Raw genomic sequence first — 26,307 nt, forward strand, 5'->3', positions numbered from 1 at the left:
TCCCGCCATCCCGGGAATTAACCTTGTAAACCTACGCTGCACTCCCTCAATAGCAAGAACGTTTCGGGTCAGGACCCTTCTTCGGACTGAGCATCAGAGGAGAGGGAGTTACGGAGATAAGGAAGTGTAAGATCAAAAGAGATGCAGATCGAGAAAAATATAGAATAGACCATTGTTAGCTAGGAGAAGGTGACATCAAAGCAGACAGTGATGAAATGTAATCAGAGGGATGGTCAGTCTGGTCAGAGAACTTCGAAGAGGAGGGATGGAGAGAGAGGGAAAGTAAAGGTTGCTTGAAGTTAGAGACGTCAATGTTCATACCGCTGGGGAATAAGCTACCCAAGCGAAATATGAGTTGTTGTTCCTCCAATTTGCGCTGGGACTCACTCTGACAATGAAAGAGGCACAGGACAGAAAGGTCAGTGTGGGAATGGGAGGGGGAGTTAAAGTTTTTAAGAACTGGGAGATCAGGTGGGTTTAGGCAAAATGAGTGGAGGTGTTCAGCGAAATGATTGTGAACCTAGTAAACATTTTACTGAGATATGTAGCTTATCTTAAACAGTACCGGACTGGGTAGCCTTGAAACAGACCAGTGGTATTTTGGCTGACTTTGGTGTTGAATAATTCTTGTGTTTTAAAATAACCAGATAATCTCACATTGTTCTATTCCCACCTTGAGTCTAGAGTCATCGAGTGTCGAGCACAGATATGGGCCCATTGATGACATATGTCCATGCTGATTATTTAAATAATCCTAATTGTCTGCATTAAATACATATCCATCAATGCAGGAAGGATGTGGATCCTTTAGAGTTTTGTTTAGTTTAGAGATACAGCGCAGAAACAGGCCCTTCGGCCCACCGAGTCCGTGCCGACCAGCGATCCCCGCACATTAACACTATCCTACACAAACTAGGGACAATTCACAATATACTCCAAGCCAAGTAACCTACAAACCTATAGGTCTTAAGAGTGTGTGAGGAAACCAAAGATCTCGGAGAAAACCCAAGCAGTCACGGGGATAATGTCCTTACAGACAGCACCCATAGTCGCGATCAAACCCGTGTCTCCAGCACCACATGCGCTGCAAGGTACCAACTCTACCGCTGCGCCACCGTGCCGCACGCAGAGGGCACTGAAGAGTTAATAGAATGCTACATAGATTAGTGGGTATTAGTTATAAGGAGAGATTGGACAGACTTCGATTGTTTTCACTAGAATGCCAGAGGCTGTGGGAAGACCTGATAGAAGTTTATACAAGTATGAGGGGTAAACTGTCAGAACAAGACGGAAATGTCAAAGACTGGAGGGCATAGCTCTAAGGTGAAAGGGCACTGTTTATAAACAGAGATGTGCAGGGCAAGGTTTTTACACAGAGGCCGGTGCCTGGGATGCGCTGGCAACGGTGATGGTGGAGACAGATATGGTAGTGGTGTTTATGGAGCTTTTACATAGGCACACGGATATGCAGGGAATGGAGGGATTGGGAACAGGTGCAGGTGGTTGAGTTCGGTTCATCGTGGCATCATGTTCGGCACAATTGGGACGGTTGGGAGGCTGGAGGTGGCTGGTGGAGAAGAGGTTGCTGGGGTTGCTGAGAAACCTCTTGTTAGTCTGCTTGGACCAGAAGAAGGTCTTTGAAAGAATATCACATACGCTAACAATTCAAACAATTCCTAACAAACAGCTAACAGTGGTCTATTCCTTTATAATCATTACTGTTTTGCATATCTTTCATTCATTTGTTCTATATCTCTACATCATGATTTATATCTCTCATTTCCATTTCCACTGACAGTCAGTCTGAAGAGGGGTCTCGACCCAAAACGTCATCTATTCCTTTTCTCCAGAGATGCTGTCTGACGCACTGAGTTACTCCAGCTTTTTGTGTCTATCTATCTTCATACAATTTCCAAAATGGGGTTGATGGGGGAAATCCCTAATTAGATACAGCAGCTATATACAAGATATCAAACGTGCAGTACCACTCAATGAACGACAATCGGAAAGCTACCATATTAGAGCTAAGCCAGCTGATACTTCTCTGTCTTGCATTAAGTCTTGATGATTCAATGTAGTAGAGGGATCAGATGAAACCTTCCTGAATGCCAGGTGTCATTGTGATCTTTGGCTTGGATCCTGATCTCCCACAAATTGACCTTGTGATTAACCCTGGCATCTGTAACTCTTGGTTGACCATAGCAAAAGTGAGGCCACTGGCTTCTCTGATCCTTTGTCTGGTTATCTGGAGATAATAGATTTTGTTGCAAAGAAGCCAAGGCCTGCACCGCAATCTGGGTGGAGAGTATCGGCACGCAGTGAATAATAAAGATGCACAGAATGCACAGAGTCTCTTGCCCAGAGTACGGGAATCGAGGACCAGAGGACATAGGTTAAAGGTGAAGGGGAAAAGAGTTAAGAGAAATCTGAGAGTTAGTTTTTTCACACAAATGGTGGTGGATGTAGGGAACAAGGTGCCAGAGGAGGTAGTTGAGGCTGGGACTATCCCAACATTTACAAAGCAGTTATACAGTTACATGGATAGGACAAGTATGGAGGGATATGGACCAAACGCAGGCAGGTAGAACGAGTATCTGGGACATGTTGGCTGGTGTGGGCAAGTTCGGCAGAAGGGCCTGTTTCCACTCTGTATGACTCAATGACTCTAATAGTGGACAATTTACACTCATACCAAGCCAAATAACCTATAAACGTGAACGCATTTGGAGCGTGGGAGGAAACCGAAGACTGGTGACTAAAATTAGAGCACATAGTATTGGGGGTAGGGTGTTGATGTGGATAGAAAATTGGTTGATAGACAGGAAGCAAAGAGTAGGAGTGTACGGGTCTTTTTCAGAATGGCAGGCAGTGGCGAGTGGAGTGCCGCATGATTCGGTGTTGGGGCCGCAACTGTTTACCATGTATATTAATAATTTGGAAGAGGGAATTAGGAGCAACGCTAGCAAGTTTGCAGATGACACGAAGCTGGGTGGCAGTGTGATCTGCGAAGAGGATGTTAGGAGGTTGCAGGGTGACCTAGACAGGTTGAGTGAAGTCAAGTCAAGTTTATTCGTCACATACACGTACGAGATGTGCAGTGAAATGAAAAGTGGCGATGCTCGCGGACTTTGTGCAAAAAGACAAACAAACAAACAACCAAACAAACTATAAACACAATCATAAACACACACATATGCTTTTACATATTAAATATTGGAAGGAAAAACGTTCAGTAAAGTTAGTCCCTGGTGAGATAGGAGTTTACAGTCCGAATGGCCTCTGGGAAGAAACTCCTTCTCAATATCTCCGTTCTCACAGCATGGCAACGGAGGCGTTTGCCTGACCGTAGCAGCTGGAACAGTCCGTTGCGTGTGTGGAAGGGGTCTCCCATGATTTTATTGGCTCTGGAGTTGCACCTCCTGATGTATAGTTCCTGCAGGGGGGCGAGTGAAGTTCCCATAGTGCGTTCGGCCGAATGCAATACTCTCTGCAGAGCCTTCTTGTCCTGGGCAAAGCAATTCCCAAACCAGATGGTAATATTTGCGGACAAGATGCTTTCCACAGTCGCTGAGTAGAAGCACTGGAAGATCCTTGGAGACACTCTGAATTTCCTCAATTGCCTGAGGTGGTAAAGGCGCTGCCTTGCCTTACTCACGAGTGCTGCGGCATGTGATGTCCATGTCATATCCTCAGAGATGTGGACTTCCAGATATTTAAAACAGTTCACCCTATCCACAGGATCCCCATTTATCCTCAATGGAGTGTACGTCCTCGGATGATGTGCCCTCCTAAAGTCCACGATTAGCTCCTTTGTTTTTTTGATGTTCAAGAGGAGGCTGTTGTCCTGGCACCAGAGTGCTAGATCAGCCACCTCCTCCCGGTAGGCCTTCTCATCATTGTCTGAGATCAGGCCCACCACCACAGTGTCATCAGCAAACTTAATTATTGAGTTGGAGCTGAACCTAGCCACACAGTCATGTGTGTACAGGGAGTACAATAGGGGGCTGAGGACACAACCCTGGGGCGATCCTGTGCTCAGGGAGAGGGACTTCGATGTATTCCCTCCCATCTTGACTACCTGAGGCCTGGCGGTGAGAAAGTCCAGGGTCCAGGCACACAGGGAGGTGTTGAGCCCTAATTCCAGTAGCTTCTCGGCCAGTCTGGTGGGGACTATCGTGTTGAAGGCTGAACTGAAGTCTATGAACAGCATCCTCAAGTAGCCCCCCTTCTGGCTGTCAAGATGAGAGAGAGCGGTGTGCAAAACCTGGGAGACCTCATCGTCCGTGGATCTGTTCGGACGGTATGCGAACTGCAACGGGTCCATGTTGCGAGGGAGGAAGGCGCAGATGTGTTTCTTCACCAGCCTCTCAAAGCATTGCATGACTACCGAGGTTGTGCAGGGAATGGAGGAGTATGTCATGGGCAGGCATGGACATTGTGGGCAGAAGGGCCTGTTCTTCTGCCTATGGACTTTCTATGTGCTTTTGTTTACACCAATAAAACTCTGCAACTGCATCTTTCACTCCACGAAGTGGACAGCAAGAGCAAAAACTAAAATAATTCTTAGGATGAAGTTTGGATGGATTTTTTTCAATTATTGTCGCATATTTTCCACAGTATGGAAGATCAGGAATCAGATTTGTATCCCAGAGGTAATTAAAGCGAAATTAATACTGACAGGTGTTAAATAATTTAACATCAACACTTCAGTGCAGTCGGTTCCTGTTATGGCCAACCCATCAAGTGAAGTTCAATGTTATATACAAATACTTTGATCTTAAGTTGGCGAAACAAACATTTTCAGTCTGGCATTGCAAGAATTTAAGATGTTAAGAACAACCTAAAAACGGTGAAATTTGTAAATCGTTTAATTAAGATTTCTTTAAGCAAAGTTCACAATTAAATGTTCAGTAAATCTTAAAAAAAGATAGCATCCAGCTTTAAACTGAATACTCTATCAATACAGATAGAGTATCACAGATAGAGATCAACACATCATATTTCACACGTTGAAAAGTACCCTGCAAACACATTATTATTTGTGTTACATGACAGATTCTTAATGGGCAATTGGGTGTCAAATATTGCAAGGTTACATGAATTGAGTATGTTATAGGTTTGAAAGTAGAACTCGCTTCAATATAAGTGCACAGGGTCGTAATGTGACTATAATAACACACAAGAGGCATTATTACATATTACTCAAATGTATTTTTAAACTCTCCGCCATAGACAACAAAAAATAATGTCAGCCTTGGCAAAAGTTTGCAAATACAATGTGTTCATAAATAAATGTGATAACATACCTACTACAATATAATCTCCTCGCTCCTCATTTAGCATCTTCAGGTGAAGCACAGTGAAAATATTTACGGGGTAAAAATTCAATTTATGTGGATACACAGAGCACTCAGAAAGTATTCAGACCCGTTCACTTTTTCCGCATTTTGTTACGTTACAGCCTTATTCTAAAAAAGATTAAATTCCTTTTTTTAAATCTTCAAACTACACACAATAAAAAAACGAATTCAGATGTTTTATGCAACACTGAACCAAAACTCTAAGATCAATTAATAATAATTCTAAATACCAAAACAATTACTAGCGCCAGTACTAATTGTCTTTTCATCACTCACACTTATATTATCACTGAAGCCAAACACAATGTGTAGGAGACAAATGTGAAGGAAACAAAGTATTATCACTATTCAACAAAGTTAGTGTTAACACCAGTGCTAATACTCGATCATATCACAGAAAAATTGTGCTACTTTAAATAATTATAATTCTGTCCACAGCTGTGATCTGATTTTGCATTTTTCCAAAAGTATTGCTAAAATGTGCACGCATTTAGCAATATATTTAACAAATGTCAATAAAAAGATGCATGCTCTAAAACAAAAACTACAAAAAGTGTTGACCTGTTTAACAATTGCAATTAGTGGAGTAAATGCTCCACTCTTGGTGCTAAAGTTAAATAATGGCAGAACAGCAAGTATAATGCTGACTTTGCTGGCCCTACCTGCTAAGATGTTCAGTTTATCTCATTAACTATTCGTAGTGAGTTCCAGGCCATATTGACTGTGGCAATGCTAGTAGTTGCTGTATGGGCAATTTTGCTTCATAAACTCTGCAACTGTGATTTAAAAGGAAATCTTTGTTGTTAAAGAAGCAATGTCTTTCATCATATCATGAAATCCCAGTGAAAACTACACAGCCATTAAAACACTCATCAACTCGAGTTGTGGTTGTGATATGAAAACTCATGGCAGTCAATGGCAGTCGAATATTGCACTAAAACTTTCACGAGCACCAAGAAGGTAAGTCATCTGTTTAGTTGCGTCGATTGTTTGTATTGGGAAACATATGTTGTCTTAAACTAAAGGAGGACATCTCTGCCTATTTTCAAAAATAGCCTTGGAATCATTTTATTCACCAGTAAGGGGAATGGGGTCGGGTTTAGTTTAGTTTAGAGATACAGCATGGAAACAAGCCCTTCAGCCCACCGAGTCGGCACTGACCAGCGATCCTCACCCACTTACACCATCTCACACACACTGAGGATAATTTCCATTTATACTAAGCCAATTAACCTACAAACCTGTATGTCTTTGGAGTGTGGGAGAAAATCCATGCAGGTCACGGGGAGAACGTACAAACTATGTACAGACAAGCACCCATAGTCAGGATCGAACCCAGGTCTCTGGCGCTTAAAGCAGTAGCTCTATTGCTGTGTCACCGTACCGCTGGGTTCAAAGGTGGAGGCAGGTTCTCTGGATGCTTTCAGGAGAGAGCTAGATAGGGCTCTTAAAAATAGCGGAGTCAGGGGATATAGGGAGAAGGCAGGAACGGGGTACTAATTGGGGATGATCAGCCATGATCACATTGAATGGCGGTGCTGGCTCGAAGGGCCAAATGGCCTACTCCTGCACCTATTGTCTATTGTTTATTGTCTAATATTGAAGGAGAAATGATGACATAGTATACTTGAGATGATTATTAAAAAGTTAATAGTTCACATTCATAGTAATGGCAACTGAGCAAGGGATAAAAATGCATCATCTTTGTAGTACACTGGAAGTCTCAAATTGTGAATAGTATGGCCAGAAGAGTATTGAGGAAACAAGGACCACCATTGCAAGACACCAGTACTTGAAGGCGGCATCACAGCTACATAAGGTGGTTAAGATGACCTACAGAATAATCATCTTCAGGGCATAACATGTGTGAGTAAGGAGGTTATAAAACAACTTCTAAAACATTGGTTGAGCCACATTACTGGATGGAGAGGGCACCGAGGAGATTCACCAGTCTGAAGAAGGGTCTCGACCCGTAACGTCACTGATTCCTATTCCTTTTCCCCAGAGTGACCCGCTGAGTTACTCCAGCTATTTGCATCTATCTTCACCAGTACATTGCCTGGCTTGGAGCTTTTCACACACAGGGTGAGATTAGATAAAATAATTTTGTTTTCCTTGGAGAAGAGAAAGGCGAGGTGTAGAAAATGATGAGGGCAAAAATAAAATAGATTGTAACACACGTGTTACGATGGCAGAGGTGTCTGAACCAGACAGCATAGGTTTGAGATAAGAAATAAGAGGTTTTAAGGGGATCTGGGGAAGAATAGTTTCACTGAGAGAATGGTTCTAATCTGGAACAAAATGTCAACGAGTTGGGAACAAGTTAATAGAAACTATATAGAGATGAGTACTTGAATCACAAAGGCATGGAAGGCTGTGGACCAAGAGCTAGAAATTGGGATAAATGTAGATGGGTATGCTATGGTACTTTATTTGTCACTTGTACTGAGGTACAGTGAAATTTATTTTTGTATCCAGTTCAGCACAATACATACTGTAAGCACCATTGGCACCATTTTCATGTCCCATTTGTTGTAAGTGCAGCGTTCTTAACCTGACCATGAAGGTCCGTTGTTCTGGTGGCTTTGCAGGGTCGGCCTGGCCAAGGGTGACTCTTGGTGTCCTTCACTGCTCCACTGCTCCACCGCTGTAGACATTCAGCGTGGATTTGGTTGGTTGAAGGGCCAGTTTCAGCTTGACAATTGCAATCTGTTCTGTACGAATCGCTGAGTAGCTGGATAATTGGAATTAGGGGGTCTGGGTACAATGTGATACTGGCAAGAGCATTTATTTGAAGATTTGTTATATTTTTATGGCAATCCTTTTCAATTTAAAAATAATCATAAGAAATTCATTCTTTATTTTATTTTGAGCAGACAAAAAGATGAAAGCAGAGTTGCTTAGAACACAAAGTGCTGGAGTAACTCAGCAGGTCAGGAAGCAACTCTGGAAGACATGGATAGGCAATGTTTGGGTCTGGACCATTTGTCAGACTGATTGCAATAGTGAAAGAAGAGGTGGGTGTGGAACAGCCTGGCAAGTAATAGGTAATACGTGGGGATGGGGTGGACAAAAGCTAGGGCTGCAAGGTAGCGCGATGGGTGCTGTAAGTATGGAGTTTGTACATTCTCCCCTTGACAGCGTGGGTTTTCTCTGAGATCTTCGGTTTCCTCCCACACTCTAAAGACGTACAGGTTTGTAGGTAAATTGGCTTGGTGTAAGTGTAAATTGTCTCTAGTGTGTGTAGGATCGCTGTTCGGTGTGGACTCGGTGGGCCGAAGGACCTGTTTCCACGCTGTATCTCTAAACTAAGATGAAAAGGAGACAAGGGTGACAAAAGGTAACAAAATGGGGACAGGGGACAAAGGGATGTCAGATACGGAGAGAAGAGAAAGGAATGAAATGTAAACCCAGAGGGAAAGGTACAGGTGGAAGGGGGCGGGGTGGATGGAGGGAAATAGGGCTGAATAGTGGGAGGAATGGGTGGGGAAAGAGAAACAGGGGAGGGGGTTCCCTAAAATTGGATTCAATGTCCATGCTATTGGGTTGTAAGCGACGCAAGCAGAATATGTTGCTGTTCCTGCAGAAAGGTCACCTCTCCATGTCATCCAGAAATAATGCCTGCCCTGCTGAGTTACTCCAGCACTTTGTGTTCTATGCAACTTCCGGCATCTGCAATTGCTTGTGTCACTGTGAAAGTAAGGTTGCGAGGCAAACCAGGGTGACTATTTGTTCTTGCAGGTGGTTAAAGGCCTAGAGGGAATCATCAGTGGACTGTGACTCCACTTCCAGAAAGGTAGAGACGGTGATTAGCAATCAGAGAGTATACACAGAAGACAGCTTCAAGTGTGGAGAGAGCAGGCAGCCCATAGCTGACGGGTATGAGAATCTAAAATCAATCAGGGGGGAGGGAGGGAGGGGGAGGTCACACTGAGAGAAAGAGGGGATATCTGTGAGCTTGATTGTGTGTGTTTGAGTATGAGTTTAGTTTAGCTTAGAGACACATCATGGAAACAAGGCGTTTGGTCCACCATTATAGACACAAAAAGCTTTAGTAACTCAGTGGGGCAGACAGCATCTCTGGAGAAAAGGAATAGGTGACATTTCTGGTCGAGACCCTTCTTCAGACTGAGAGTCAGGAGTTCCATCTCATTCCCATTAGTTCTATATTTTCCCACTTTCTTATTGACTCCATTCACGCTAGGGTCAATTTTACAAATGCCAATTAACCTACACACCTTTGGGATGCAGGAGCAAACCAGAGCACCCAGGGGAAACCAGAGCACCCAGAGGAAACCAGAGCACCCAGAGGAAACCAGAGCACCCAGAGGAAACCAACTGAGAGAACATTGAAACTGCAGTGTTCTTATCTGATGATTTTATGATATCAGTGAGAAATCAGTACTGTTAATCACCAACCCCCAAAAAGACCCTGGAAATACAAAAATAATTTGTGAGCTATTAAGTGGCTCATGGAGTCAGCAAGTTTTAGGTTTCAAAATATTTATTTTCTGCTGCTACTTTTCATACGTGGTCTGTGCGGCACTTGTAAGCGGGCCCGAGTTTGTTCCACGCCAGAGAGGACGGGTGGATCATTTGCAATTTCAAACTGCACCAAAGTATCACACTACGACCGCCAATATCCTCAAGTCTCGCACACTGGGCCTACGTACGGTTCAAAAGAAAGTCTCAATTCTGAAGGTAGACAAGAGTGACAAATGGTAACAAATCTGAAAATTAACCCATAAATCGCACATTCTAATTTTCTGTTGATGCATCTAATGGAGCTCAATAAAATTTGTTTTCAAATAAAAATGATAGCTTCGTGGTTGTTTGAGTAGACATCACATATTAGTCTGAAGAAGGGCCTCAGCCCGAAACGTCGCCTATTCCTTCGCTCCATAGTTGCGGCCTCACACCCGCTGAGTTTCTCCAGCTTTTTTTTGTCTACCTTCACATATTCATGGGAGAGTTGTGGCCCATTTAAACGGCACATCTCAGACGCGTTCACGTGTGCAGCTGTGCATTGGAACAGTTGATGGCGATATGATTTTGTATGTGGCGTTTTTTACCCGGGGAACAGCTGTTGCAAGTGGAGGGTGCGAGATTCCTATCAATTCGGGTTTGTTGACATGGAAACAAACGTTTTAATTCAGCATAAATATGATCAGCTGCAGGTTGCGGTTCTGTACCGATTGTGCGAAGAAATACATTTCAGGTTCATTGAAACTAAACTTTCAACCAAAGGCGGCGTGAATACAAAATGCCCCTGTTTGACCTGGAACTTTTGAATATTAATGGACTATTTAAGAAAGTGTGAAAGCTCTGAGAGCGGGCTGTGGGCAAGGTTAATTAGGTGTGTTGGTTGTTTTAGGAGGTTGGGTGAAGTGACACATACTGCAGCTGCCATCTAGACGATTGAACAGGAAACCTTGCGGATTTGTGCATGGAATAGCCTTCTCAGGCCTGAAGTAAAATTACGACCGTTTTAATTTTGTACGTTTATCGAGTGTGTTTAAAAAATAAATAAAATTATGCGCTTTCAATTGAAGCCAATTGTAAATCCGCATATGGGAGGAATGTAATCTCAAGACACATCCTTCAGGCAGCAACCCCATTAGACACATAACGTTAGCAGCGACGCTCTCATTTATATATTTATATAATCTATTTATATAGATTATACTCTATTTATATAGAGTGTTTCACAATGTCAGTACTGTTAACGGTCCTTTACTGTCAACGGAATACCAGGTTGTTTACAAACAAAATACAGACACACTTCTCGATACAGCCACACCATCCAAACTGAATTCCAAATCATTAGATTTTGCTCCCGGACCTGCATTCGTTGTTAACAAATCTAGCGTTGTACTATATTTGTCACCCGTCTGCTACATAGTGGATGTAGAAAAGGGTAAAATTGGGATTAAGATAATTTGGTTTGGAGATACAGCACGGAAACAGGCGCGCCTTTTTCATTTGTTTTAGAGGCGTTTGTTACTCCAAAGGGGGGCTTTACTGAGCAGCAGCTTTTTTGTTTTGAAGAACACAAATGTACTTTGTAAAGCTTTGCGCTAGGGGTGGTGCAGCCGTGGGAGCGGGAAGAGTTCCACCCGGGTGTAGTGATGCTGCTGTATGTGGCGTTGGCGGCAGTGAGAGGAATTCTACGCACGAGTTGTAGCTTGTCTCGTCTGGATGTTGAGATTGACCCCCGGAAGGCATTCCCTTCATCCAGCGAGTCCACACTTGATGCTGCACACCCAGCACACCGCTCTCCACACATCCTGCTCGCTCAACGCTGACGGCCGGGGAACGGCAAGCCACAATACTCAGACTCTCTCACTAACTAACTCACACTCACCCACTCCCACTAACTCACACACACCCACTAACGTACACTCACCCTAACTCGTACTTATCCACTTACCCTCACGACCTCACTCATAAACACACTCACCCACACTCACTAAGTCACACACACTCACACACTCAAACATACTCCCACTGACACACGTACTTATACACACCCCCCCACGACCTCACTCACACACACACTCACTCACTAACACACTCACGCTAGCTCACTCATTCATTCTCACCAACACGCACACTTACTAACACTCACGCTGCCACCCACTGTGTCAAACTCATACCCACTAACACAACACACGTACTCGCCCACTGCCCCACACACACTCAGTCACACACTGAATCAGATTGCGGACAATGCATGGGGGGCCCATGGGCAACGATGAGGGGCAATGCTCGCTCTCATTGGCCCCCAGCCCACGGGCAGGTGGGAGGGGAGAAGCTGATTGGCTGAGAGGCCGAGATCCTGATTGGTCCGTAGACATCTGGCGGCCGATTGGCTGTGGCGCAGGGGGAGGCGGCTGTTCATTGGCCAGGAGAGGTGGTGGTGATTGGCTGTTGAGAGCGGGTCGGGGCTGTGAGAGAGGGCGGTGATTGGTTGTAGTGGGTGTGGGGGGGAGGGAGGGAGCCGGAGTCTGGGCTGTGAGTGAGTGAGAGTGAGAGAGTGTGTGTGTGAGAGAGAGAGAGAGAGTACCTTGTGTGTGTGTGTGTGTGTGAAGCCGGGCTCCGCCGGCACAGCGGCTCCACAGTGAGGATGGCGGCGGCGGCGGCGGCAGCAGCAACGTGCGGGCGAAGGCTAGCTCGGCGCTCCAGGTCTGCGGTGATCGCGGCGCTCACTGTGCTCTTCGTGCAGACGCTGCTCGTGTGGAATTTCAGCAGCTTGGACGGCGATGAGCGGGGCGGCGGGGAGCAGCAGCGCACTAGCCGGCACGTCCGTGAGGCGCCCAGGAAGGGGCTGCCCTTCGCCGGCCAAGGACTGGTATGTGAGCGCCCCTCATCCCCCGCTGTAACTTCCCCGGCGTGGAATGAATGAACACATTGCATCTGCTCCCCTTGTACCGGGCATTCAACTTGCCTACTGCTTCTCCTGTGATGTACACACTCTCAGATGCAACACTCTCAGCTCCCGATGCTCTGGCCATCCGAGGTTTTAATGCCCCCCCTTTCCATGCTATACTTTCACCCCCCCCCCCTACTCACTCCCCTCTCCTTCCTTTGGTGATAGAGCACCTAATCTGCGCGGCCAGCAACAAAGCCACAACCGGCCAGCGACTGCGAGCCGCTGCTAGCAACCCACGGTGCACGAAATAATGCGGCTCTGATCAGCACTCTCCCCCCACTCATGCCCATCTTTGTGAAACCGCTATGAAACCCCCATCTACCCCCCCCCCCCCCCCCCCCCCCCCCCCCCCTCCACATCCAGCCCAGCGAAAGCAACGCTGACCAGTTCCATTCATTGGGATTCAAAGAGGGTGCCAGGGAATTTTTTTGTTGCAGTCACGTCTGACGATTTAATGTTTGCCATGTTGATTTACGATGTTGCCGTGTGTTTTACTGACACGGGCGACCCAGGATGTAACGTCGCTATTTAAATAAAAACCACCTAGATTGGGTTTTTTTGCGCTAGATGTTTTGCTGAGCATCTTGAACGGGTGGTGTGTTTCAGTAGCGGTATATAATGTGCCTCTTAGCATTTACTGTCTCATGCGATCAAAAGGACCAGCAATTGTAGAAAGCACACGCGTCTGCTCATCGACAGAGCAGCCAACTCGATAGATTGGGAAGCAGAGTTGCAGAGCTGTGTGTTGTTTGTGTTTTACGAACATTTCACTATTTATAGTAGAATCGCTGTCGCCCACTTGCCCGAACAGTGGTTGGAAGTATGGCGTTAAATATCAAGTAACCAACCCTTAGCAGAAGCAGTTTGACATGTCCAGTTCTATCCGGCCCCAAGACCTTTTGATTTCTCGAAATTGACTTTTCCAAAAAGTTCCAGTGAGTAATGGATCTGTTTGTTCCGGGATAGCAAGACAAGTACTTCGTTGTTTTCCCCGGAGACCACCGCTGTTGGGACGGGGATCCTGTAGGTCTGGTGTTGGGTAGAACATGCCCCCTTATCCTGTATTTTATTCCCAGCCTGAATAGGAATCCTGCTCGCGTGTGGAATTCCTGCTTCGGCGCAGCGTGGAGCAGTTACTGCCAGAGAATCTGCAAGCTCGTCTGATTCAGATTGAATGTCAGAACCGGGTTCAATACCATGTTTTATCCTCTTATTATGTTCTATATCACTCTACATCACCGTCTATATTTCTCGTGTCCCTCTCCCCTGACTCTCAGCCTGAAGAAGGGTCTCGACCCGAAACGTCACCTATTCCGTGTGTGTGGGGTAGAGTAGGGTCGTCGGTGTTTTTGATGAGAGCGGCAGCGAGCTGATTCAGTGAATTAGATATATTAGTGATATTGTCGGAGCGCTTACAATGTAAAGACAGGGCTACTCTATCCCTGGGCACAGTGAGTGTCTTCTCCAGAAGGCTGTGAGGATAACACTGCCGTTTGCTCCGCGCTATCACAAGGGCGCACATTGTCGCCGATGCCGCTGTACCGCTGACTGCAAACAGGCACGGGCTCCTCATGCTGTGTGGAGACATCTCTCTGCGACTGGAGCGCACCGTTCCATCGGCCAGAACTGAATAGTTGGGTCCAAAAGCGGCACAAAGGGCCGCGGTTACTAGAATCATTCTAGAGCAAAAACAAAATGCTGGAGCAACTCTGCGGGTCAGGCAGCATCCGTGGGGGGAATGGCCAGTCGACGTTTCTGGTCGGGTAGTTTGAGGCTTGTGTCAAATACGGCAGATATAAATATATTCAAGCAGCGTAGGAAGGAACTGCAGTTGCTGGTTTACACCGAAGATTGAAGGTGAGAGGGAAATGATTCTAAGGGGCAATTTATTCTACAGAGTGTGGTGGGTATGTAGAATGAGCAGACACGGGAAGGAATTGGGGCAAAATAAACGGAAGGCTAAGCTGATTCTACTAGATGTTGGTCATTCTGTTCAGTAAAATTCAGAAAATCCTGAATTTGAATTCGCAGTGTAGGAAGGAACTGCAGATGCTGTTTTAAACCGAAGATAGACACAAATTACTGGAGTAATTCAGCGGGTCAGGCAGCGTCGCTAGAGAGAAGGAATGGGCGATGTTTCGGGTCGAGACCCTTCTTTAGCACCACGGTCTGGCTGGAATCTGATAGGGTGTGAATGGTACAGAGTGCCCGGTTTGAAGCCGTGGTGTTCTACTGCAGACGCCGGCATCTTCACCCATGGGCTGGCACGGAGCTATAGTTAACCAGCGGGTAGGAAGGAACTGCAGATGCTGGTTTAAACCGAAGATAGACACTAAAAGATGGAGTAACTCGGCGGGACAGGCGGCATCTCTGGAGAGAAGGAATGGGTGAAGTTTCGGGTCGAGACCAGCGTGGAGCAGCAATCCATTCCTCAGCCTCGCCAGGGAAGGGAGAGAGAGGGCGGTGGGCTACACACGTCTCAACCGTGCAAATAGCTGGCGGCTTTCCGTGACACCGGGAGAGATCCAGCTCGTGTGTTCACGTTGGATAGACTGGGACACTAGGGGTCTCAGTGAGGACGTGGGGAACGTGGACAGAAATGGTCCTGGCACCAAACCCACTAGCGGGGAGAATGAGTAGGAAGGAACTGCAGATAGATACAAAATTGCTGGAGTCACTCAGCGGGCCAAGCAGCTTCTCGGGAGAGAACGAATGGGTGACGTTTCGGGTCGAGACCTTTCTTCTGCTGGTTAAAACCGAATATAAACACAAAACGCTGGAGTAACTCGGCGGGACATGCAGCATCTCTGGAAAAGAGTCGGAAGGTCTCGACCCGAAACGTCGTCTATTCCTTTTCTCCAGAGATGCTGCCTGACCCGCCGAGTGACTCTGTTATGTCTAGCGGGGAGAATGAGGCCAGCCCTGGAATGTTTGCCGTTGGACTGGACTGGAGACAGGGTTGAGGTTTCAGAGAGGGAGTTCCTGGATTTTAGTCATGGCCGGTAAAGTAGTGAGATGTACTAACCCCGGGGGCTGTGAGTCGAGTGGAAACAGCGATGTATCTCTGAACTAGAAATAAATGAAACGACGTTGGTGTAATAGGGCAGTTGAAGGTGGCTGACCCCTTGATGTGCATGACGCATGAAATGGTAATATGTGTAGTTGCCAAGAAGTAGGTAAAGACTACCTACACATGCAGTGTTGACATAACTGAGGCTGGTTATGATTGGCCCGGTGAAATTATCTTCAATGAAGATAGACGCAAAATGCTGGAGTAACTCAGCGGGACAGGCAGCATCTCCGGAGAGAAGGAACGGGCGATGTTTCCGGTCGAGACCCTTCTTCGGACTCTTCTTGGTAGAAGGGAATTGGCTGGTTCTGCGGTGGAGGAAGAAAACAGAGGTTTAAGGCCTTCCTAGTGGGGGAATTGTGTTAAATGGAGATGGCTTGCTTCTCTGTTGTAGGAATGTGCGGCGGTGGGCAGATTGACAAGTGCTCAGCCATGGAAACAGCACATTATCATTGTGGGTTAGTCCCCTTTGGTTGGTGTCAGAGAGGAAGGCAGCTCTGACATCAAGATTTACTGCCAAGAGAGAGTTTTTTCAAGCCACACTCAGCAGGTTGAATCTTCCACGCATACATTTTGTTGATGTGACATGAGCATTTATTGTGTAATTGACAGCTAGCACTGAAAAAAATCCCCTTTATAATGCAAATGCCAAGTAAAAGTAGCCAGTGATTTTAAAGTTCTTGCAATTTGTGGAGAAACAACGGGTTCTAATCTTAACAAAATGCAATCAAGGCATGTATACAATGCAGAATGATTGTATAAATATGTTTTAATAACCAACTGTTTTCTGTAATTACATTTATTGGAATTTATTTCTCTGGATGCAATTTTACTGCTTTGTTCTTTTGTACAGAGAGGTCCACCCTGAAGCATTTGCTGTCTATGTTATAGTATTGTCTGTTAATGGATACATTGACTGCTGGAATGGTCCAGGCAAGATCAGCTCCCAGGATAATTGTGATGCTATGGAGCAAATTGTCTTTTTTAGAATAATGTAAAATCTTCATTGAAATCGTCCTTTGTGTGACTAAAGCAGGGATTTGTATAGGATGGTCGCTGGCTTCAGCCTACGGATAGAGTTGGATACAAAAACAGCCTTTTTCTCTCCTTCACACTGAGGTTGGCTCAAAACATCGGGAGCAAGACTAAATAGTTAAGCAATGGGGATTCTTTTTTTTTTAAAGAAGAATTCTTGCATAGTAATTCTTTATGTTTTGTTGTTGACTATTAATTGCTTTGAATAAACATCTAAACCTAGAAAGAACGAAGCAACCTTTTAATATTCTATGCTCTATTGGGCTTGAAATATTTCTTACATATTGTTGGGGCAAAGGTAAAATTAACTCTGAAGGCAAATCTTCCGGTAAAGTTGGAAGAGTAAACGGGGTAAACAGCAGCGGGAACTACTGTGATGTTGCTGAGAAGCATAGGCGTGGATCTCCCTCTCTCTCTCGCTCTCCTCTTCATTACTCAATATCTATCCCCATTGAGGACTTTTCTGAGATTTATTATTGCTTTTAATTGCTTAATATCTCGATTGTCAAGGAAAGGTCAGTGTCCTGAAGAACAATTTGACTCAGTACACCACTGCTATTAATTTCAGAGAATGAAAGGAATGAAGAGGAATTTTTAAAATTATATAATGTACATTTTTAAATCTTGCAGAACTCGTGTGGCATAAAGAGCACACTATTTGTAGGGTGCTTCAGTAGGTTCTTTAGCAATTGTTTCATTCCTGAGAAGAATCTTTTGTGGAATAGTAAACACCAGAAAAATCATTTTAGTTTAGCTCACTGGCAAAATATACTGGTATTACACAACAGTGAAAAAATATTGTAGGCAGTACATGTCCCCGACCGGTATGTTGAACAAAATTCAATTCTCTTTCTGAACCACTTGTGTTTTTATTATTGATAACATTGAAATAATTGGCTCCATTATATTGAGAACTGTAAGCATGAAACCTCTGAAAGAATCTGACAATTGTGTAACTGAATAATAACTATTGAACGGTAATTAACATCACCAACTAAACTGTTAATTTTAACCAAGCACACTATTATGGAGGAAGTTAGTAAGCAAATTTGAAATTTGATTTTGAAGGAACCTTTCGTCGAAACCTATTCTTGTGGCCACCTTGCGGCAAGCAATTTTCCTCCAAATTAAGTTATTAATTTATCAGTGAAAGTGGAATGAATTAAATTGTACACAACATGACTTGTACACAGCATCTGCAGTTCCTTCTTAAACATGACTTGGATTCTGTTCTCTAGAATGCCAGAGGTTGCAGAATTATATAACATTATAAGATTAGACAGTCAGAATCAATGACTAGAGGGCATAGGTTTAAGGTGAGAGGGGCAAAGTTGGAAGGAGATGTAAAGGGCAAGTTTTTACACAGTGGGTGATCAGTGCCAAGAACGTGCTGCCAGGGTGATGGATGAGCCAAATACTTTAGTGGTTTAAAATACTTTTGGATAGGCACATGGATAGGCAGGGTACATGGGTTATGCAAAGATGGATAAGGGATGGCATTAAAGGGACACAGTGCTGGAGTAACTCAATGGGTCAGGCAGCAACACTAGAGAGGGGGGGGGGGAGGAGGTGGTAAAAAGCTAGGAGAGGAGAGGCAGGACAGAACATGGCAGGTATAGGAGAGGAGGACACAGGCCATGGGGATTTTTGAGAGGCGGATGGTTGGAAAAAAAGCTGGAGATTAAACCAGGTGTGAGACAGCCAGGTAGCAAATTGCAAATGCAGAGGAAGGAATGTAGGGGAGGGGTAGGGTAGAGAGGAGATATGGAAATGGGTGCGAGTCCAGGTTCGGGAGGGGGGTGAGGTGGGGAGAGAAAGGGGAGGGCTTTTTATGTTATCTAAATTTGGAGAATTCAACTTAATCCATCTTAGGTCGGTTGTAAGCTACCGGACGGAATATGAGGTGTTGTTTGAATGTGGAGTCACTCTGGTTTAACACAGACATGGTGGGCCGAAGGGCCTTTTCTTGTACTGTACATTGAGAAGATCTGATGTAAATTCGCAGCCATTTCCTCTGCTCGTTCTTGTCAAATGGCAGTAACTATTGTGCTAGTTTAGCAGAGGAATGTTTTGATTGGGCGATTGAAAGACACAGCATGGAAACAGGCCCTTCGGCCTGCTGTATTCACACCTGTTTACACTAGTTCCATGTTATCCCACTTTTTCATCCACACCGTCCACATTAGGGGAATTTTACAGCCGACAATTAACCTGCAAACCTGAGATAGACACAAAATGCTGGAGGAACTCAGCAGGACAGGCAGCCTCACTGAATAGAAGGAATGGGTGACGTTTCGGGTTGAGACCCTTCTTCAGACTAAGGGTCTTGACCCAAAACATTAGCCATTCCTTCCCTCCAGAGATGCTGCCTGTCTTGCTGAGTTACTCCAGCATTTTGTGTCTATCTTCTGTTTAAACCAGTATTTGCAGTTGCTTCCAACACCTACAAACCTGCATTTATTTGTGATGTGGGAGGAAACCAGAGGTCCTGGAGGAAACCCACGTGGTCACAGCAAGAACATGCAACTCCACACAGACCACATGAGGTTGGGATTGAAACTTGGGCCTCTGGCACAGTGCGGCAACAGCTCTACATCCTGTCCCTGTGTGATTTCAAGTTTTAACTTTCATTTACATTTTGCAAGTTAATGAGTGATTCTATACTTGCCATATATATGTAAAATGCACCTGTGATGAGACTGATTCCATGAGAACTGCTTCATGACGGGATTGCTGCTACCTCATGGTCCCACAGTTTATCTTAACAACCTTGCATGCGTTCTCACCACATTCCGTGATGATTGTCGAGCTCTAGCTGTGTGGCAATTAGTATTCATGCTTAAATCTGCAAAAATCAATTATGAATTGCTTCTAATCTGACCGCAACTGGCGTGGAATTGATGGTATTTCTCACAGCGCAAGTGATCCAGCTCACAGCTGCTGCTGTACAGCCATCGCACACAGCTGGTGACGGATTTCATCTAATATGCCTGGGATCTCATTGCTGACGTATTGTATGAGAGAATCATTGGTTGTCAAAATGAGGGAGTTCAGGTACAGCATAGAAACAGGCCCTATGGCCAAACTTGCCCACACCGGCCAACTCGTCCCATCTACACTAGTCTCACCTGCCTGCATTTGCCCTCCTCTAAACTGTCCTATCCATGTATCCATCTAAATGTTTCTTCAATATTGCATTAATATTGCAATTAGTCCCTCCTCCGGCAGCTTGTCCATACACCTACCAGCCCTTGCGTGAAAAACTTATTCCTCAGTTTAGTTTAGTTTAGTTTAGTTTAGTTTAGAGATACAGCGTGGCAACAAGCCCTTTCGTGCCAACCAGCAATCCCTGCACATTAACACTATCCTATACCCACTAGGGACAATTTTTACATTTACCACGCCAATTAACCTACATACCTGTACGTCTTTGGAGTGTGGGAGGAAGCCGACGATCTTGGAGAAAACCCGCGCAGGTCACGGGGAGAACGTACAAACTCCATACAGACAGCACCCGTAGTCAGGATCGAACCCGGATCTCTGTCGCTACATTTGCTGTAAGGCAGCAACTCTACCACTGCGCCACCATTCCTATTAAATCTTCCCCCCCCCTCACCTTAATCCTGTATCCTCTGGTTCTCAATTCCTCTACTACGGGCAACAAACCTATTCCTCTCATGGTTTTATACACTTCAATAAGATCACACCCTATCCTCCTGCGCTCCGAGTCCCAGCCTGCTCAACCTTCTCCCTGTAATTCAGGCCCTCGAGTCCTGACAACATCATCATACATATAGCTCTTGGCCAACCTTCTGATAAATTGTTGTGGGCTAGTTAGAGAGTAATGGACTTTGCTTGGCTGGGACTTTCCACACCTTGGTTTATCAAGGAGTCCTGCTTCACCATCAAAGTGAAAATTGCATACTTTGTTTTCATGTTTGTACTTGATGGATTTGTACATGGGATCAATCTGATCAATCATCCATTGAAAACTCCTTAGACAAATTAAAATGTTTATTAACAATAATACCCGCACAATCCTGGTACTCTTACCTGTGCTTCTTTGTACAATTTCCTCCTGGATGTCATTATCATATTTACTCCAATCAACCCATTGTTAACATTGGAGAACATCTGATAATATGAGAATAGTTTCTGATAATGATGATTATTATATGAAATCTTACACACACACACATGTGCACACTCACTCACCTTACTTGGAAAGATGCTGCCATTCCTTCATCTTTTCCCGGAACTCCCGAAAATATTGTCTATTGTCTATTGAAAAGCATTGGCCCAAATCTCAAGGTCAGAGATGGTTTAAGAAAATAGCTCACCAGCAACTTCTCAAGGGCAACTAGAGCCGGGGCATTAAATGCCAGGTCTATGTGTGTATTTAGTTTTTTCTCAGAACTGAAGTATTCCATCCTAGGCAGCATCCCGGTGAATCTCTCTAGTGCTATTACGTGCAGCCAGAATTACATAGAACATTGCAGCTGTGACCTGACCAATGTTGCATAAAGTTGCATCAAGACTCCCCTGTTCGTGTATTCTATGCCCCAGATGATGAAGGCCAGGATCTTGTGTGCCATCTTTACCACCCCACCTTAAGGGTTCTTTGATACAAAGGTCCCGCTATTCCACAATAGTCTTTCTTGGACATCCCAAATCTCACCACCTCACACACCAGGTTTAAATTCCATCAGCAATTGCCCTCTCCAGCTAACCTGACAATCTCATACTGCAGCCCAATGAGGCACCTAATGACTTATAATCCTACCAACATTTTGTGTCACCTGCAAACTAGTCATATTTCCTATACTCTCATTTAAGTCAACATTGAAGATATTTTAACATAATTCACTTTTGAGCTGTAGTTCTGTTTCCTTAAATAATTCATGTTCACAACAAATATTGTATCAAATCATCTGCCATTTAGATAGTTGAATATCTCAAACAAATCGAAACTGTTCCATGACCTCCAAAGCACTATTCCAAACCTCCAGTAGATCTCTGTGCCCGTCACTCGCCTTCGCTGATCACTCTCCACTGAGAGAAGGACTTTCTGAGTAGGAAGGAACTGATCATAGAGAGTCTGAAGAAAGGTTTCGACCCGAAACGTCACCCGTTCCTTCTCTCCAGAGATGCTGCCTGTCCCGTGGAATTACTCCAGCATTTTGTGTCTATTTTTGACAGACTTTCTGAATTTTGCTGAACAGAATTGCCAACCTCTGTGGAATCAGCTTAGTCTTCCATTTATGTTCCTTTACTTATCTTTCAATGTTGCCGAAACAATAATCGTTTCACTTGTGTTGATAAAGCCCTTGTGAATTCTGCAAAGTTTCCTGTAAAACCAAAACAACATATTCTGCTGTTTCTTTTAATTTAAGCACAGACACAAACATAAATTGTTAGCCATGGAGGCATAAGGACGGAATATCTTTTATCCTGGTAAGTATTAGGAGGCAAATCTTCTTAACTTCTGGTCTAATACGCAGTAAGCCATATTAAACTGCAAAGCCGATTAGGTGATTGACTCCAAAATGCATGAAGATATATTACTGTACAGATTTGAAATCTATATACTTAAAGCAATTTATTTTTTGTTTAGAGATACAGCACAGAAACAGGCCCCACACACTAGGGACAAATTACAATTTTACAGAAGCCAATCACGACTTTGGAGTGTGGAAGGAAACTGAAGCCCCCCCCCCTGCAGAACCTTATCAAAGGCCATGTTGAAGTCCATATGGACTACACGCCCATATCAACTACTTGGCAGCTTACAAAAACAATCAAATTCATGAGACACAATCTCCCCATGCACCAAAGATAGACCCAAAACACTGGATTAGGCAGCATCTCTGAAAAGAAAGAATAGGTGATGTTTTGGGTCGAGACCCTTCTTCAAACTGAGTTAGGGGACATGCACCAAACCATGCTGACTATCCCTAATCAACCAGTCTTTCCAAATGCATGCAGATCTTATTCCTTAGTCCCCTCCAGTAAATGACTTATTACAGAAGTTAGACTAACTGGTCTATAGTTCCCAGATGTTTCTATGTCTCCTTCATAAATAAAGGCACAACAATAGTCATCCCTCGGTTTTCTGCCACCTGCCCCATGGCTCATGATGGTGCACATATTCCAGCCAGGGTGGCTGCATTGTGTTCTGTAGTTTCCTACAGTGTTCTTGGATAGTCCTCATCTGGACCTGGAGATGTGTTTACATTCCTGGGTTTTAAGAACATGTAAGCATGGGTGATGGGTTTGGAGTTGCTTTTCCATGCACACTGTGGTCCAAGAGTCTTACTAATTCTCACAAATTGGAGTGTGTACAGTAGTGAAAAGTGAGAGTTAGTATTAATGGGACGAGAGTAAGTGGGCATCTTGTTTGCCAGTGAGGAGTTGGGACAAAGGGCCTGCTTCAGTACTCTGACTCTTGGAGAGAAGGAATGGGTCAAGTTTCGGTTCGAGGCCCCATTCCTTCTCTCCAGAGAGGCTGCCTGTCCCGCTGAGTTGCTCCAGATTTTTGTGTCTATCTTTGGTCTAAACCAGCATTTGCAGTTCCTTCCTGCACATTTCCTAGTTGTGGTCGCGTGCCACTAGCTTCATTGCCAAGCAGCAGGCTGCCTGCCGCTCTGGCCAACATTGGCTGGGAAATGGAAGGCTGTGAAAATTAATCATTAGATCCTGCTGTGAAATTTGGCAGGAGCTCCAAGTCCCTGGGACTTCCAGCTTCTCCTTTGCTGAGCTCTCCCGCTTTCTGCATCGGCAAGGATGTCAATTAGCAGTTTGGTTTAGAGATACTGCACAGAGACGGGCCCTTTGGCCCACTGAGTCTTTGGAGTGCGGGAGGAAACCAAAGATCTTGGAAAAAATTCAAGCGGTCACGGGCAGAACGTGCAAACTCCGTGCAGCCAGCATCCATAGTCAGGGTCGAACCAGGATCTCTGGCGCTGTACCACTGCACCAACAACGCGCCACCCCTTCTGCAGGTTCTGCAGGTACAGGATTCTGAGTTGGATGAACAGCCATGAGCATATTGAATGGCGGTGCAGGCTCGAAGGGCCGAATGGCCTACTCCTGCACCTATTTTCTATATTTCTATGTTCTGCATTAAAAGCACCAGAACAGAATATTATCCTTCCCATTCAGTGTGCCCATGCATGATTCAGCCCAGGTCATTTGATTATCTTTTTATCCCTGTAATCAAAGCCATGAAATTAAACACTCACTCTGGGAACCAAACAATAATTGATCATTTTGATATGCAGCACTAGTTTTTATTCAATATGTAATTTGTGCTTTCCTGTAAATAATGACTGGCATGGACATGTTGGCCACAAGGGCTTGTTCCTATGCTGCACTCTTCTATGTTCTGCATTCACGGCAAATTATGCCCCTGCTCACTTGCTTTAAACCACTGGCACCTGGTATGTACAGCTTCTCTAACCTCATCTACTGATTTTGCTGCTCCCATTGTGCCCTTCTTTACATCAGCGACAGTAATCGCAAACTAGGTGACTGTTCAGTTGAACACTTGTGCTTGGCCCACCAACTTCTGCTCTGTCTCCTGTTTGCTAATCACTTTAACTCGCCTCCCCATCGCCATGCCAACAACATCTTGATTTCTACTTGGGGAGCCTACAGCCCAACGGGGTGAACATTGACTTAGGGTCATTGAGACATACAGCATGAAGACCGACTCTTTGGCACAACTTGTCCATGCCAAACAAATTGTCCCATCTACACCAGCCTCACCTGCATGCATTTGGCCCATATGCTTCAAAACTGTCCTATCGATGTACGTCCAAATGGTTTTTAAACATTTTAATAGTACCTGCCTCAACTACCTCCTCTGGCCGCTCGTTTTTATATACCCACCAACCATTGTGGAAAAAAAAACTGTTGCCCTTCGGGTTCACATTAAGTCTTTCCTCTCTCACCTCGTCCCCTTTCACCTATATCTCTTCCCTTGGCTTTACACTCCTCCCCTGGTCAGCCTTTTGTTGTCTATTCATCTCTGTCCACCCATCTGCCAATAAAACGCCTCCTCACCTGTATCCACTTATTTGTGTAACCTCCACTTATCACTTGCCAGACCGTGTCCGGGCCCCATCTCTCTCCCCTCCACCCCCCCCCCCCCCCCCCACCCTCCCCTTTCCCCCCACTACAATTAGTCTGCAAAATAGTCACAACCCTAAGCATCACTTATCCCTGTTCTCCACAGTTACTGCCTGACTCTCTGAAATACTACGTCTTTTCTTGTAACTAAGCATCTGCAATTGGTTGTGTCAATACCCGGGCTAATACCCAAATCAGCAAGTTGTTCTTTGAGTAATATGTAAAAGATTATCATTGTAGACAATGAACAGGAAGTTGAAGTAATTGTTCCACTGTATGTTTTAGTTCATGTAAGGTTGACATGTCTGGATATTTTAGCATTATTTAAATCTGAATTAGGAGAACATTTGCCTGTATGGAGCTTTTCTCTCCATTGTAATCTGCCTGAGATGTCCCCATGTTAATCGCTGATCTTTGTAATCTAGATAAACTGCTTTGCCTTATGTCCACTGAGGCTGATGCAATGTTCTCTCAACCTTCTATCTTCGTCATAGGAACCACCATCGAAATAGTTGATCAGTCTATAGCTTTTAATGGTATTTACTTTATAATATAAAACATTTTCAAATCTCAATACAACTATCGGAAGACAAATATATTTGTCATTTTCCATCGTAGACCGGAAAGCTTGTTGATTAAATATTTCAAATATGAGCGATTAAAGCACGTGACAACTGTTTGAGGAATGTTAGCTGGAGTTTGGCCCATGTCATCCTAAACGTGTCCTAACCATGGATATCTTTTAAACACTATCATAGCACCTGTCTCAACTATTTGGATGAAGGAATTCAAAGTAACATTAGCAAATTTGCAGATGACACCAAGCTGGGTGGCAGTGTGAACTATGAGGAGGATGTTATGAGAATGCAGGGTGACTTGGACAGGTTGGGGGAGTGGGCAGATGCATGGGAGATGAAGTTTAATGCGGATAAATGTGAGGTTGTCCACTTTGTTAGCAAAAACAGGAAGGCAGATTACTATCTAAATGGGAAAAAGGGAAGTACAACGGCATCTGGGGGTTCTTGTACATCAGTCTATGAAAGTAAGCATGCAGGTACAGCAGGCAGTGAAGAAAGCGAATGGCATGTTTGCCTTTATAACACGAGGAATCGAATATAGGAGCAAAAAGGTCCTTCTGCAGTAGTGAGACCACAGCTGGAGTATTGTGTGCAGTTTTGGTCCCCTAATTTGAGAAAGGACATTCTTGCTATTGAGGGAGAGCAGGGTAGGTTTACAAGATTAATTTCCGGGATGGTGGGACTGTCATATGCTGAGAGGAT

The 26,307-nt window shown here is 44.6% G+C and overlaps 1 protein-coding gene across 1 annotated transcript in view; it reads left to right on the forward strand.

Annotated features, from left to right (window-relative positions):
- The first annotated feature begins 12,396 nt into the window (after positions 1-12,396).
- Positions 12,397-26,307, forward strand: part of xylt1 (xylosyltransferase I) — a 317,375-nt gene continuing 303,464 nt past the window's right edge. Inside the window, exon 1 of the mRNA XM_055651880.1 lies at positions 12,397-12,711. Coding sequence (XP_055507855.1) covers positions 12,487-12,711 — 225 coding nt within the window. The 5' untranslated portion in view covers positions 12,397-12,486. The remainder of the gene's footprint in view (positions 12,712-26,307) is intronic.

Source organism: Leucoraja erinacea, chromosome 20 (genome assembly GCF_028641065.1).
Source record: "Leucoraja erinacea ecotype New England chromosome 20, Leri_hhj_1, whole genome shotgun sequence".
In the NCBI taxonomy this organism is placed as follows: Eukaryota; Metazoa; Chordata; class Chondrichthyes; order Rajiformes; family Rajidae; genus Leucoraja; species Leucoraja erinaceus.